Here is a 15659-nt window from a genome sequence, read left to right on the forward strand (position 1 = left end):
GCAGTGTTGTACAAGTTGCTTTGACATCAAGTACCTGCAAAAAGTATTAAAAGTGTGGGAGACACTACTGAGGTTGTAAAATGAGATAATGTCTTTTACCCTCTGATAGGTTGTGATGAGTTAATATTTGTGGTGGTGTATGATTTTTATGTATTTAAAGTTGTGCATCTAAAAACAGGAGCTTTGCACAGTGCTTCCATTCTAATAGACTCTCGTAAGTGATCAATATATGCAAATTATTACTGAAACACTTAACTGCATGGTCCAGAAGCAAACTGAGAGTCAATGTCAGTGTTGTTTGGGTTTTTTAGAAATATTTAATATAGAGTTGAGAACAGGGTATTTACTGTATGTACATGCAGCACATTACAAATGTACAGTATAAATACTCCCATGTGGATGCTACAACAGTTTGTAACGTTTCGGAGCAACACTAAATATAGTATAACAAGCATAAAGTACATTAAGTGGGCAAGTTGCAAGTTTCATTTCTAACATCCTCATAAACCGTCTTATTTAGCTTGTGTCAGCTTGTGAGAGTTTCATCCGTGGGTCATGTTTATTTATCGAGCCTTTCACATTGTGGATGCTGTTCCTGAATGCCTGATGAGAAAAAGGAAACATGTCTCAATCTAACTCAGGAAGCTCTTTCTGCAAAACACTTGATACATGACTGACATCTATATTTGAAAATATCCTGTGTGCTCCTACGTTCCTCGACTATGTATTTCATAACATATGTAATGGTTCTTTTATGCCTTCTGGTGAATCTAAGTGTATCATGGCCCCATGTATTTTCACTGTCATGCACACACTATATCATAATGACACAGAGCTGATTACTGTGTGTGACTGTGTTGCATCATAGTGGTGGGTGGCTGACTCCTGTTGTTATTGTCGTAACTTGTGTTGTAAATTAGTCATTTTTCTGTCTGAAAGAAATTGGCAAAAACATAATCTTTGGTCATGCACAGTCACTGTTTTGGATACGTGAATAGATTTGGAGAAAGGTGCATTCAAGAAAATGGGAAACTAAGCGACAGAAAAAAAATGCATTATTCACATCATCCACCACTGTATTCAGGGTTGTGTTTTGGTCCTTGAAGGTTCCATTTTTTTCTATGTTTGTGGATTCTACAGCCGGTAATGCAAGAGTGGGTTTTTGTTTGTTTTCCCTTTTTTAAGATGGGACATTCAGGGAAAAGGTATAGAGCAGCAAACAGTAAATAAACAGAAGGGAGAGCCTCATGGATATTTCAGTATTACTCAACTGTAATTGCAAGCCATTTGAGATACACGTGTACATTATTGATAGCAATGCACATAATTTCAGAAGCATCAGAGAGAGACAAATACCAAAACACCAAAAGTTCTTCTGTCGTTTCTGAGAACAAGTTCACCAATAAACACTTAGTTATTTGGATGCTTGATAGTTTGCCACATGCGATGGCTTTTGTTAGAAAAATACATCATTTATATTGAGAGTGTTTACTGACACATACAACCATCTTCATTGAGCTGCTCTGCGATCCCACGTTTCTCTAATCAAACAGATCATTGTCGTGTCATGAATTATGGATTTGGCCTGAAGGTAAGGCATCACAGCTCTGTCTGGGGCTTTGGTCCAGCTTCTCTAAACCAACACTTTATTTTTCCCATGGCCTTTTTCCCGATCTGCTTGTTTTCCTCATCAGCAGCTGACGGATGAAGCCTCCGCTGGTTTGCCACGTAATGTAGACTATCGTCAGCGTAACGGCAAACAAAAAGCTCATTAGATGAAGCATTGACTTTGTTTGTGTACAAAAGATTGTCTGATCTGGTGATAAATATGATTGATTTTACATGTCACCTCCATGTAGTCAGTGTGATAAAAACATACACACAATGCAGTGACAAATGGGCAAGCAAAAGTGCAGACTAAACATTCCTTTAAAGTGACTTTGAAGTTGCATTCACTGCGATTTAACAATATAAAGCAAACTGTGTTAGGACTGCATCATTGCACAGCAGGAGCGATGTTCTTTTCCTCGCAGGATCTTTTACATTAAGGTGACTCAGAAAAAAACGTTCATATCAAATACAATGATGGATCTGTATCATTCATCTTCTTTGTTTTGTCGTGTGTTGTCAGTCTGTGAATAAAAAAAAATTACAATCGTCGCACCAGTCATCATGCCCTCTCCCCAGAGTCTTGCTCCTCAAAGTCCCACGGGCAAACAGCAGCCATTTTGGCTCCGCTGATGACTGCAGGTTTGTAAGAGCTCTCCTTCTTCCTCTCTGGCGAGGGTTTAGTTTTCTGAGCAGAGCTGGTGTGCCTGGGCTCACTCTCTTGGGGGATAACCTCCGCCCTCCTGACCTCCATCATCTCTGGGTCTCTGGTGGAGCTCCTCCGCCGCTCAGACACCGGCCCGCTGCATTCGGAGGACTGGCTGACCCGTCTCCTCTCTGATGGCGGCTTGCTGGAGGAGCTTCTCCTTTCTCTGATTTTCTCCCTCCCCTTCTCCTTCTCCGCTCTGTGGTTGGATGAGCAGGAGCCTTTCCGCTTCTTCTTGTGTGTCGTGGGGCTGTTGCAGGTCTTCTCTTGTTTAGGGGATGGCGGGCTGTTGTAATCCCAAGGGCAGATCTCTACCATCAGGGAAGGAGGCTGTAAAAGGCTTCCTGTGGACTTGGAGTGGTCCGAGTGGAGGACCTTGGGTTTCCCATCTGTGGGTGTGACGCTTTTCTTCCGCCTGATCCTGTCTGGGGAGATGGAATCTGAATCTCCTCCCAGCATTGGCTGCTCATCAAATTCCCAGGGGCACACATCCGGCTTGAGGGGCAGAGGTGACCTGGGTGGCCGAGCTTTCCGCATTTCCCTTCCTTCTTCTTTTTCTCCTCCTTTATCTTTGGACCGGCGTCTGTTGGAAGGCGACTGCACTGCTTTCTGCCTCTGCTGGGACCGGCTACCTTTAGAGATCCCAGAGCTGCTGCTGCTGCCTCTCCGGCCACCGGTGGTTTCTCCCGGAGCGATGGAAACATGTTTCTGGGTTTTTACTTCAGAGGGCGTCTCTGGTTCCTCCATTTCCCAGGAACAAACCTCAGACACGTCATAAAGATTCTTCCCGATCTCAGAGCAAATGGACGGCTGGCTGCCGCTCACCTGTTACAAACAGGAAGAAAACTGTTTGCAAAACAATCTAAACTCCAGGTCTACTTATTTACTTATTACAGGGGTTTTGACGATATTTCATAAAATATTGACGTTATTCATCATAAAATAACCTAATCTGTCATTGCAACCTTATTCAAATAAAAAAAATTTCGTTACCTAATATCCTAAAAATGATCATCTAAAGCTAAGGTTGGTAATCCTGGAAAAGCTAGCAAGAGAAGGCTACACACTGAAAAAATCCAATCAAGACATCCCAGCCCCTCAAATCAAATCACATGACCGTGCACTGCCTAAATATTTCTCCATGATTCGCTCCCTAACTTCTGACTATCATCTATGTTTCAGTGTTGTATAACTCTTTGGCTTGTGAGGACTCCAGTCAGGCATAGTGGTTGGTAGATAGGCAGGTCAGTTAGTGACAGACAGCGCCGCCAGTCATTTCATTCTGGTTGGTACAGCCCTGCGAGGGCCACATACACCTGCTTTTTTTCTTTTCTTTTTAGACGACTTTATTTGTTGATGCTGATCAGGGCAGAAGCAGATTTTAACAAATATAAAAAGAGTCCACTTTACAAAATATAACACAAATAACGTTCAACAGCCACATAAAGGAGCCCAACTGGGACACTTGTGGTGGTTTATCCTGGTCTAAAGTCTGGGCAGGATTCTTATTATCCACTCCTCCTATTCACTGGTCCAGATAGACAAACAAAACAAACAAGCTTCACCTCCATTTATCTTCCTCCTCACTAATAAGATATTCTGCTCTGTGTTAGGGGGTCTCCATCCACTGAGATGCAATTGAAAGATAAGTTTGAGTTACTAATTTGTAGGTAGAGAAAGTATTTTTTGCTCAGAAGGTGTTTGTTAAATGATCACTACACAAAAGAACCTGAAAGTCTTCAGATTTGAGAAATTAAAAACAACAGCACTAGAGTTAAAAAACACACATCAATTTGTATCATATTTGTAAAAATCACCTGTTGTTTCATGATGCCCATCTTCAATGGTGTCTTGGAGTACTCCACTGACTGGCTGATGATCATTTTTGGATAATGCTCTGGCGTCTCATCCACCTCAGACAGCATCCTGCCTTCTTGTCCCTTCAGGCCCTTCTTACTAGCGTCCTCCACACTCTGCGTCTTGTTGGTGAGCCCCGGCATCTTCTCCTTGGCGCTGGCGATCACGCTCAGAGACTTCTGCATGATGGAGGTGCGCAGGTGGACGGGTTTCTTCTCGTGCGTCAAGTTGTGAGCGCTGGCTGACTTCCAGAACAGTGGCACCGACTCAGTGGACTCTGCCGGTTCCAGTCTCGGTGGGGTCATGGCAGGCTCAAGCTGCTTTTTTGCGTGTCTGCGGCCAATGAGGGAGCCCAGAAGAGATCCCTCCCCGCCGCCTCCGACAGGAGTAATTTTGTCTCCTGCTGTGGAGTCAGTTTGACTTCCAGTTTCTTCATCCTGGTCACAAACATGATCATAGCTCAGAGATTTCTTCAAGCCCATGACTTTGTTCTTCAGGGAGTCATCCCGAGGTTTTCCTGAGGGAGGAATAATCAACAGACCTGTATGAAGTGGGCTGATTTACTAACATAACTGACATAACAACATAATATAACATAACATAACTTCAATGTTCACTAGGTTAGTTTCTGTTTCTTAATATTTTTGAAACTTTAATATTAAAAATGCCTTTCGCTAACTGAAAGAAATCATTTTAATATTTAAAGGTGATTTCAAAATCATCTAACTCATCTAAAAACTCTGTATCTAATATCAAAGGCCAAACTTCTGAATTTAACACGTGGAACCAGAGACGTACCGTGATGACTCGGTTCAAGCGGGTTCCTCTTCAAGGTGCTCCGGTTGCTGCCGTGCTCGCTGCCGTCCTCGCGGCTACACTGGCGGTGCATGTGCATGGTCTCTGGGATCTCCGTGATTCGTTTCATCAGCGAACGGCCCAGGCCTTTCTTGGAGCTGCGTTTCTTCTGGAGATGAGGGTTGTTTGCAAGCATCTTCTTGCGTTTGTAGACCTCCAGCTGAGCATAGAGCTTCTTTAACTCATCCTGGAAAAGGAAGGAAACTGTAAATGCTGGGCAGCGACTGAGTAAATACAGTAGGTTACAACTGCAAAACTGTTTGATTTATGTACCTAAATGTAAGGTTTTGGAGATTACTCAAAGGTGTATTTTGTTATAGTAACTACCTAATCAATTTAGAATAATTTATTATATATATTCAAAAATCATTCTGCCATTATGAGGAACCATTGGCTTCTAGAATCAACTAACACATGCACAAGACAGTATCTTCTTAAAGCTACTTCACCCGTATATCCTCGGGGTCCAGACTGTGCTCGCTCCAGGCCGAGGTGATGCTGTTATTCAGGTAAGAGCCGGATCTTCCCATGTCCAGCTCCTCCTCGTACGCCTCTGTGGCAATATCATCCCTGGCCTGCGTCCCTTTGGACAGGAACTAAGACGAAAGGAGAGCAAGGTTAGAGAGAGGCATCACTGACACTGCATGGAGACTGAGGAAAGCAGGAAGCCTCTAATTTACTGAACTGACACAAATGTCGGCCACAGGGTCCATGTAAGGTTGACTGGAGATGAGCAGCATTTTCCTGCAGCAATAATTTACTGACACTTTATTTCATATAAAAGTTACTTTGCTCCCTGCAGTCGACTCTGTTACACTAAAACAAATGGTCTTTTTAATACTAAAAGATTTAACTGCGGAGCATGAAAATGTACATGGTAGGAGATTTATTTCATACATTATTGATTCTTGCATTCAGTAATCACCACTACATTGATTTTAACTCCAATTGCATGTAATAATTAGGCTGCTCTCTATTTATCCACATGACTTATTCTAATTGACAGGTGAATTAGCAAAACTTATAGAAAACAATTGGATACACGTTCACAAGTGAAATTTGACTCATTTAAATATTAAATAAAGTTATTCTACTTACTTTCACTGCTAAATTCTCTTTTTGTATATCATGCAACGTCACAAGCTGTGTATAACAAATTCTAATTTATGTCTGCAGACACTAATCTCCTCCTCACTATGTGCAGAAATGAAAGGTGAGATGAGTTTAGATTATTACAACAACACAACAAATTAAGAAGAAAGTCTGATCCTTAAAGAGCAGTTTGGTTTTGACTCGATGTCCGGGGCCAAACTGTTAAGCTTTGCTGGAATAACAAATGCAGGAGCCTCGCTGCAGGAACAGACGCTGTGTGAGATTTGCATCCGCCTATTATGCTTAATTATCCCAGCACACTCAACTGACTTGCACTTGTGAGGTGCCTAATTAAGAAAGAATGAAAGAACAGAGAGCACTGATGGTGTATCGCATTTCTCACTCAGCGGGAGAATTTAATGTTTTCCATCAGACTTAGAGACTGCACATAAAGACACCCGCGGGAGTGCTCAGCTAAATTAAAATAACCACTAACGCAGTTTGAATGAGTTTAAGCTAATGGTAGCAAATGGTAGCTGTAGGTCTGTGTATGTTCCACATTGCTTATATCAAGTGAAGTTAGATGATTAATGAACTGTTCTGTATGCAAGCTACTGTACAGTAGTGGCCATTATGGAAATCTCTCCGTACAATCTACATTGATTTCGTCTTTGCTGCACTTACTATATAAGCTGCTCTTCTATTGATTACTTGTAGATACCTAAACATCATAGCTGGAGCTAAACTCTGAGCAAACAATGAAACATTTGGATCATGAAAGTAGCATAACCTCAATTTCTATCACAGAGAGGCATTCTATTTGAGAGACTAAAATCATTTTGCTCAGTGAATATATTGACAGTTTAACTATTATATTTCAAGCAATAACAACCTTTGTCAGTCACTTTTGCTCCTTTGCCTGCTCTAAAATCCACCTCTCTGTGCTCTCTGACTGACTCTCCCACACACTGAGCTTATATGGCTACTGCCAAGAATGCGAATGTATCGAGCACAAAATACATTTATGTTTTCAAACATTAACACAAAAATGTACTTTATGCAGTTGTGAACAATATCTCATTTATCATTTAGAACCCAAGCTCTATAAAAACATGAGGTCATTAATCATTTTGATGTTTTTAACAAAGAATTTGGTGGAGCCTTCAGCTACAGCATGGTGCATAGTACACGTAGTAACTAATTAAATGAGGTGCATATCAATGAAAGTATTCCATGGCCAATTAAGTTTATATAATTTTTTTTTTCTAGATTATCCATGACATTTGACCTGGAAATTCCCTAAATATAGACTTGAGATATTGTGTCCAAGAGATGAAAAACAGGTTTTATAAGGTCTTCACCATTGACCACCAATGAACCTGTGAGTCTAAGTGAACATTTGTGTCAAATTTGAAAATATTATCTATAAGCATTCTTAGGATATTGTGTTCATGAGGCAAAAAAGAGATCTTGACATTTGATTTCAAGTTAAAATTTGTACTAAAATCGAAGAAATTCTCTCAAGCTGTTCTGAACTGTTTTGTTCACAGGACAAAAAAAGTATTTCACAAGATCACATCATCCTTAACGTTTGACTTTTGATCATCAAACAGAACATTTGAAGTTTGAGCATTGTTGAGATATCATGGCGGAAAAATTCAAGTAAAAGCTGGAGATCTGCGACAAAAGTTTATATTTTTTTGAGCCTTTCTTTAATGCCTTGTAAAAAATGTAATAATATGAACAGTTTACAAAAAAACATCTGACAGGTCTCCTTTGCTGCTCATGGACACCTGACACATGACAAGAGCCCTGCAACACATTAGATTTATATAGAGCTCAAAAGTCATAAAGGCTGGAAACCACCAATTTATGCTCACATCATTATCATGTTCCTAATCTGTTTAGAAGCTTTCAGGTAAATGTCAAGGAGCAGAAGTAGCAGAAAATGGAAATACTCCAATTTGTATTTTATTGTACCATAATTAAATTATGCTCTTGCAAATTTCTGTAATCAAAACATTTTTCAAACTAATACATATTTAAGCACAAATATAACTCTAGAGTTTGAGGCAATTCATTAATGCAAGTCTTTAGCATGGAGTTTGGTGACAGAGTCCTGGAATTTGCTTCTCTTAATAACTGACAATCCAGTAAAGTAATAAATGACATAGTTTGTGCGCTCCAGGTACAATGTGTTACCTTTGGAATGAGCAGCAGACCCAGAGTCACAGTCACAGTCAGATGAGTGTGAGCAAAGAACAGCATGAGCATCCAGTCAGGGTGTAGTCCTGGCACCAGAGAGAACCTGCAGGAAGAACACAAACATGCAGGAGAGATTCAGTTCATTCACCAGCACTTTTTCAAAAGCATATTTGAAGTATGTTTGAAAGCCAGTTGAACTATGTACTTGTCTGTGAAATACGCTCAGTCTCAAGTACACACAGAGACATAAAAGCAGCTTTTATTGAATCTCTGGACGAGAACAGAATACAATGTTCCACAAACCCTGAGGTAATCTCGACTCCAGTGTAAACAGAGCAAAACTGAGGGAAAAGTAACAATTTATTTGCAACCATTTGCCTTCTTTTAAGAAACAATCTGTAGAGGTTCTGAAATCTTTTTTCAACTAAACTTGATTGTTTCAAGTTATTTTCTGCTCAGGCATTATCGTTTTGAATGCGTTGAATAAGTTATTACACTGAACTGAAACTCAGGGTAAACATTATACCTGCTGAGCATTAGCATGTTAGACTCTTCAGTCTCATTATCTATTATTCTCTAGTGCTTCTATACGTCATTGATATAAAATGTGAAAGAGTCAGGTGACCCAGCTGACGTTGAAGCTTCTGCCCTAGCTGCACTCTAATCCACAGATCCACAGATCCACTCTTGATCCAGAGCCACCTGGAGGCTTACTCAGCAGCATCCATGTTGTTGTAGTTTGTAGGAGGCCCTCCTCCTCCTCCTCCACCTCCTCCACCTGCGCCTGTGATGCAGAGTGCAGTGTCAGCCCTAGAGGGGGATTGTCATACAAAGCCTCTGCTCCCTTCCTCCAGGTAAGCACCTTGCCATGTGTATAGCAGTCATTGACAAGGTTTAAAAGCCTCCCCACACAGTCCTCCCATGGCACGGTCAGCACAGCATTCTTCACTGTCTGATAACAGAATGACATCAAGTCTGTCAAGTCTGAGGTGTTATGACAGGTGGTATCCATATGCACTGTCACCTGCCAGTCCTGCACAGTGATAAACCATGTTGTGGCTGTAGGTGTTGCTCTTGGCCTGGCTCCGATGAAGCCGATGGTCCGCTTTGAGGAGTTTGACCACCTGCAGCTGGTGATGGTGCAACAAATCAGCTCTGTGATGGTTTGAGCACCTGGTTGTGCTGCCAGCGATATTAGCGTTTGCCCAGAGCATAACAGCACACAGAGATAATGTCCTCTGCAGAGGCTCCTTCTCTATTAAAGGTTAGGGTTGGTAAGTTGTTTCTGAAACACTTTTATATTATTTGTTGAAATCCTCTTCACGTCCTTAAAGATATTACTAAATAAAGTCGTCTGAAAAAAAGCCATTGTGGCCATGGCAGGACTGTAATAAACAAATAATTTCATTTGTCACTAACCGACCTGCCTTACTGCACAAATCCTGCGTTCTCACTGCTCATGACTGGAGTCTTAAGGCAGATCGGCATTCACCACTGATTGCACGAAAAAGTCGGCTTCTAGCAGTTGTTGGATAGTGCACGTCCATATAGCTTTGAAAAGAGCGCCGATGGGAGGGGGTGAGATCATCGGGTGCATATTTGAAAGTGTACCTTGCTCTTGCTAGCTTTTCCAGAATTATCAACACTGGCTTTAAATCCATCCTTATAAAAGCAATCAACCAAGGGGCAAGCTCACCGGGCTTTAGGGAATAGGAAATGACACTCTGATTGGTTTATTGCATGTTTCCCCAAAGCACAACCATGATTAAGAGACAAACTACAACTCTTTTGACTGTGCCTGGTGTAGCAATGTTTTTTTCCGCCTTTCAAGAAAAAGTGGATTTTGAAGGCAAGCCCTGTTCTTTGGACGATGCCCTTCGATCATTAAAATAAAAGCCCAACTTGTTTTCAGCTTAATGTAAAAATTGTTCACAGCTGGTTTTCCCATCTCAAATGATACTATAATGTGTTCCTGTGTCTTCTGGGTTGAAAGCTCGTCAAATATATCCTGTTGCCAAGATTTCCCGCAACGCTCTTCTACTTCCCTAACATCTCAACAGGTGCGGCTGAGAATAAAAATGTCAGGTCTCTTGGCTGTGTAATGGCATGCAGTTAAATGGACCGCTACCCTAGACAATGAAAGCATAATATGGATAGCGTAAACTAATAGACTTAGACTTCATTGTCAAAGAGCATCACAGATGATTCCCTATACGGCACATGCAGACTTTATGTACAATGTAGACGGATGTAATTTTATAAATCCTTGCTTCCCTTAACTGTCTGCCCTTCCTAATGACTTTAAAATTGATTTTTTTCAAACTCGCCATGCTCAGGCTTATGTTAATTCCTTCAGCCTGATCATGGTTTGAGATTCTTGCATCGATTCGATGTTAAGTTGTTTTATAAAAGTTTATAGAACAGAGGAGGGATATTGTTTTCTGTACCCATCAGCAAAACATTGAGTCAAACATTTTCACAAAAACAAATCTTGTCCTATTTCTTTCCCCACTGCCTCAATCCAGACAGGAGCAGAATCTGTGTCAAAGCTCACAGCAGTGATGTTGGTTGATTGGGTTTGTGTTTAACATTTCATGCCAGCATTATTCGTATCGTCGGTGCATTAAAGCTTAGTTAATATTGTATTCATGAGCACCAGAGCCGCTAACTGCTCTTATTATTAGTGGAACATGTGGAAAGTACACAAAAACCTACATTGGCTCAAATGAATGGTTGAATTTAAGCAGCAATTTTCTGCAGCCAGTTAAAGCCCGACATTAAGACAGTTAAAGCGATGCAAGCTATAATTATTGTGCGTATTCCTCAGTGTGTGAAAATACATCTCTGCCAGGACCAAGAATTCTTAAAGAGACTGGGACTAGAGATAGTGTGAGTTGTTTCACGTCATTCATCAAAGATCCACCAAGGTGACTCAGAGATCGCTGGCCCTTTACTCCCAATAAGCAAATTCACATTCATAATTTATATTAGACAACCAAAAGCATAGTGTGTGTGTGTGTGTGTCTGTGCTACACAAACACAAGTCCAGCGTTATCTTTGGATTGCAGCAGGAGACTGCTGTCAGCTCACCAAGAAAAAAAAGAAACACTCTATAATGTTTTTATTCCCCAGAAAGCAAAGAACAGCTTGATTTATAACTGTTTCACACCACTGACAAAGGTGTACCCACCGGACTTTTCAGTTTCTTAACAGATTAAAAGAATGTGATCGTTTTTTTTTTCTTCCCCCCACTGAGCACAATAGACTGCTGCTTCGATGAAAGAATATTCAATCAGGAGTAGTTTTATTGGAGGAAGTGTGACAAATCGAATTGCTTTGCCCAGGGCTCCAGCGGGCGCTCTCTCTCGTCACATGACCATTTGTTCCCACTGTAGCCGGACTGAGAAAGTGTTCTGTGGTTTAAGAGTTATGATAAAGTTTGACTATTACTATTTGCAATATTGTTTTCAACTGTATTTTTTTTTTTACAGATATTCCAATAGGTTTAAACAGACACATTGAAAACAACTAAAGGAGGCACACAAGATTGAACATGTCAAATTAGATGTTTCACTCATTTGCAATATCACTTATGGCTGGGAGAAATTTCAACAATGGTGGAACTTTTGAGGAGGGATTTGGTTAAAAAAAATACAGGCATCGTGATGTTACTTCACCTGGGCACAGTATTGGAAATGACAGGTCCTCTCATTGGTATTAATAATGAGGAGAGTTCACCGTGCACACCAGGCGATGTATTTAATGGCCTCACAGACTGTTGGCCACGCAGCTGCTTTTGCCTCTTTGTCAAGAGACACAGTATCTTATAGTGGATGTTTTGCTTGACAACCATGCAAAGGTATAGGACGTGTGGAAGTATGTGAGCAGTGACGGTTACATCATTTGAAATGTACATATCTCTTTTTGTACTCTTTAGTACTTATTATCTGTGCTTCATTAGTCCTTTGATTTTGAATTAAGTAAAGAACTCTATTAAAGGTTCAGTGTGTCGAGTTTAGTGACATCTAATAGTGAAGTTGCATGTCACAGCTGAATACCCTTCACCTGTGGTAGCCTACAATCATAAAAACTCAAAAGGTGTTTAGTTCGTCCAGTCTGGGCTACTGTAAAAAACATGGTGGCCTTCGTAGAGAGGACCCACTCCCAATGTAAATATAAAGTATTTAAATATAAACAGCCTATTCTAGGGGAAAGGAAACAACAATTTGTACAATTTAGCTGAAACACACTTGTGAAATTATTTGCTATTCAATATCTGCCACTAGATCCCTTTCACCTAAATCTTACACACTGAACCTGACTCTGACTTTTTTTTAGTTCTGGGTATTTTTAAGAAAACAAATGACAGTTACTAAATTTAAAATAATATTATGATATTCAAAAAGTTGACTAATTGAGCACAATTCCGTAACTAGAGCAGTTGTATTACACCTCTGTGTGAGACTGACAGACAGACAGTTACTTAGCACTGAGAGTTTATTTTGGGATCTGGCACAGTAGATCTATGCTGTGCATCTGGGAAGACATTTTTTATTCACCTCCTTTCAACTGGCTTACCCTGCACTCTGCTGACACTGTTCATTTCCCTGATGAAGGGGGCGGATGAAGCCTCTGCGTTTCATCTGACATGATCAACACTTGTAATGCCCAAGCTAACAGGCAAATATAATCATGATTAAAAAGCAGCTTGTACTGCAAAAGGGGTAAAGTCATTTAAGCCCTCTGCCACTATTCGTGCCACTTCCATCACTGTCACAGAGATATTCATCAAGTCAAAGTATGATACTTCATTGTTCCACAGCTGTTTCATGCCTCTTTCATGTCCCTCTCTACATCTTCCTCTTTTCTTTTTCTCTCTGTCAGTGATCATGTAAGAAGACAGACTGCACTTCTGGCCACAAATTGCTTTCTCTCACTCACTGTTCATGCCCACTCATGCCTATTTCCACTCGTTTTCCTTTTCACCTGATGATGTGGAAGATGGCCGATATGAGGAGCTCATTGTAGATGGCTACAGCCATGTAACGTGGTTCGTGGAAAGCAGAGGGCACTGTGCGGACAGCGAAGCAGAGGTACACGCCCCACAGCAGGAACAGGAACTCAGCTGGGAAACAAAAAGAACAAACAACAAAAAGGTTGCAGAGACGGTTGGAGGAAATATGTAACTTATAATTGTAATTCTCTTAAGATCGTTTTTTTATAATTATTTTAATTGACTTAAAGTGAGTGTTTTTCCCAACTTACTAAGTAATTATTAAATCCATTAAATAGATCCTGCTAGCATTTGCGTTTTGATCTTAGTATTTAAAGATGAATGAAGCTTCATCCCGTTGTACAAAAATACAGCTTACATATCCCAGATAGAGGTGCATCTTGTCCTTTTGATTTCATTTGGAGCCACAGTCTGCACAGTATATATCATGGTGTGGAGCTGAGGTATCAATGTCCAGCTGATACATGTGCTCAACCCATCGTGAGTCAATCTCCCCCTTCAACCGTGGAGTTTCACCCCAATTTTATAGCATCAAATGACAAATTAAAATCTAACTTACTGGAAAAAGAAACTCTTTGAATTACACCAGATAAGACTACCTATAATGAAAGAAACTATCTTTGAGACAAATGTATTTAACTTATACTTTTACTTAGTTTGGTCCATGTCTTATCCACAAACATGGAGGAGGCAGGGTTTATGACCTATTCTGCAGCCAGCCACCAGGAGGCGATCATCATTAAACCTCTGGACACACATTTTTCTATTCTCTATGCTAGGCTAGGATAATCACCTCAATACCTCAATATCAATCACCTTGTCTCACTCTCGGAAAAAAAAACCTAGTACTGATTTCCCATCTTTTTAACTGGCCAACTCTTGAACTGAAACTCACCTCACATGAACACATTAAACTTGCTTTGGCACAAGCCAATGACAGTGCTGACTGCAATAATGAAGTTTCAAATTTCTAATTTAGTGAGATTTCCCCAATGTTTGAAGTGTTTCCTCCAAACGAGGCATCTGCTTCCTCGACAGCTTGTTGACTCATCCCTGCTATCGTCTGATATCACCAAGGTCACACAGCTCGACTGCAATTTACAGAGAATGTGTATTTGAAGCGCAGGCGTCTCTACAGTTACTTATATTTTGGAATATTCACCACAGTGTGTGTGCTCAGACAACTCATTATCACCTACAATGTCAGTGTAATGAAAGTCTACAGAACATCATTTTCTAAAATCAATAGTAATTATTTTGGATGTGATGAAGAGGATTCATTTCAGCATTTTAGAGGCATGAAAATATGTCTTGGAGCCGTCTAATACATTTTGTTCTTGCTGTAGAACAAAAAGATGACGCTTTTATTGCTAGTGCAGTGCCCATTATAAACATGTCTGTTTGGAATGAGCTGTTCTCTTGTCCTGTGTTAAAGCTCTGGAGCTACTTCAGAATTAATCCTTGTCAGTAGTGAGTCCTCCTCAAACAGTTCTACTATACACTATCACTTTTTACTGTTTGTGTGCTGGACATTGTGTGAAGAGCTTTTTATAAACAGTCTGTGCAGAGTGAAGTTGGGAAACTTTGTGTTCATCCTACCTGGTTTATTCAGAGTGATTTTAAAGTCAATGCTTTTCATAAAATGAAACTGAAGTTGCTTTATTTACTGTTCATGTGTGTGGTTACAATATATGTGTTTGAATGATTTACTTATAATCGTTATTTTTTTCATATATTGCATTTCAGTTATTTCACAGGTCTATTAAGCTGCCGAAACAATCTTCAGACCCAAGTTCACTGCCCCCAGCCCCACTGACTGCTACAGAATACTAACATTTTTACATTATATATGAAGTATATAGAATGTATTGTGTCCAAATCATAACAAAATCAACACTACACTTTTTCGGACCATTAACTCTACAGATGCCAAGTCTAAATCCGATAAAACAAAGGGTTTGCAAGCTATGCCTTCCACAGACAGATGTACGTTTGTAGAATTAGTAGGTAGATGTACTGTGTAAGAAAATGAGCACCACAAAGTCAAAGGTTTCCTCCTGGTACCATTTACACAAACTTGTTGTTTTGTTTTCAGACAGCAAACAGCACTAAGAACTGTGCCAGGGACTGCTTTGGCAGACAAGGCCATAAAGTCTTTACAGTGATTACAAACATTAATATTTATGAATAGGCCCAGTCTATAAATCATCACTAATTACATGCTACTTAGCCTCTGAATGGGATGCACAGAGAGCTGTTTGCAAGAGGGAAAGGATAACAATTCTCACTAATGAAGATGAATTGTGGATTCATATGAATTGT

General features: G+C 40.3%; 1 protein-coding gene across 1 annotated transcript in view; it reads right to left on the reverse strand.

Moving 5' to 3' along the window:
- Positions 1 to 294: 294 nt before the first annotated feature.
- gpr158b (G protein-coupled receptor 158b) overlaps positions 295 to 15659 on the reverse strand; it is a 68616-nt gene continuing 53251 nt past the window's right edge. Inside the window, exons 10-15 of the mRNA XM_020107505.2 lie at positions 13310 to 13448; positions 8321 to 8426; positions 5476 to 5622; positions 4970 to 5213; positions 4132 to 4688; positions 295 to 3139 (exon numbers count right to left, since the gene is read on the reverse strand). Coding sequence (XP_019963064.1) covers positions 2171 to 3139; positions 4132 to 4688; positions 4970 to 5213; positions 5476 to 5622; positions 8321 to 8426; positions 13310 to 13448 — 2162 coding nt within the window. The 3' untranslated portion in view covers positions 295 to 2170. The remainder of the gene's footprint in view (positions 3140 to 4131; positions 4689 to 4969; positions 5214 to 5475; positions 5623 to 8320; positions 8427 to 13309; positions 13449 to 15659) is intronic.

This window comes from Paralichthys olivaceus, chromosome 16, assembly GCF_024713975.1.
Source record: "Paralichthys olivaceus isolate ysfri-2021 chromosome 16, ASM2471397v2, whole genome shotgun sequence".
Lineage (NCBI taxonomy): Eukaryota > Metazoa > Chordata > Actinopteri > Pleuronectiformes > Paralichthyidae > Paralichthys > Paralichthys olivaceus.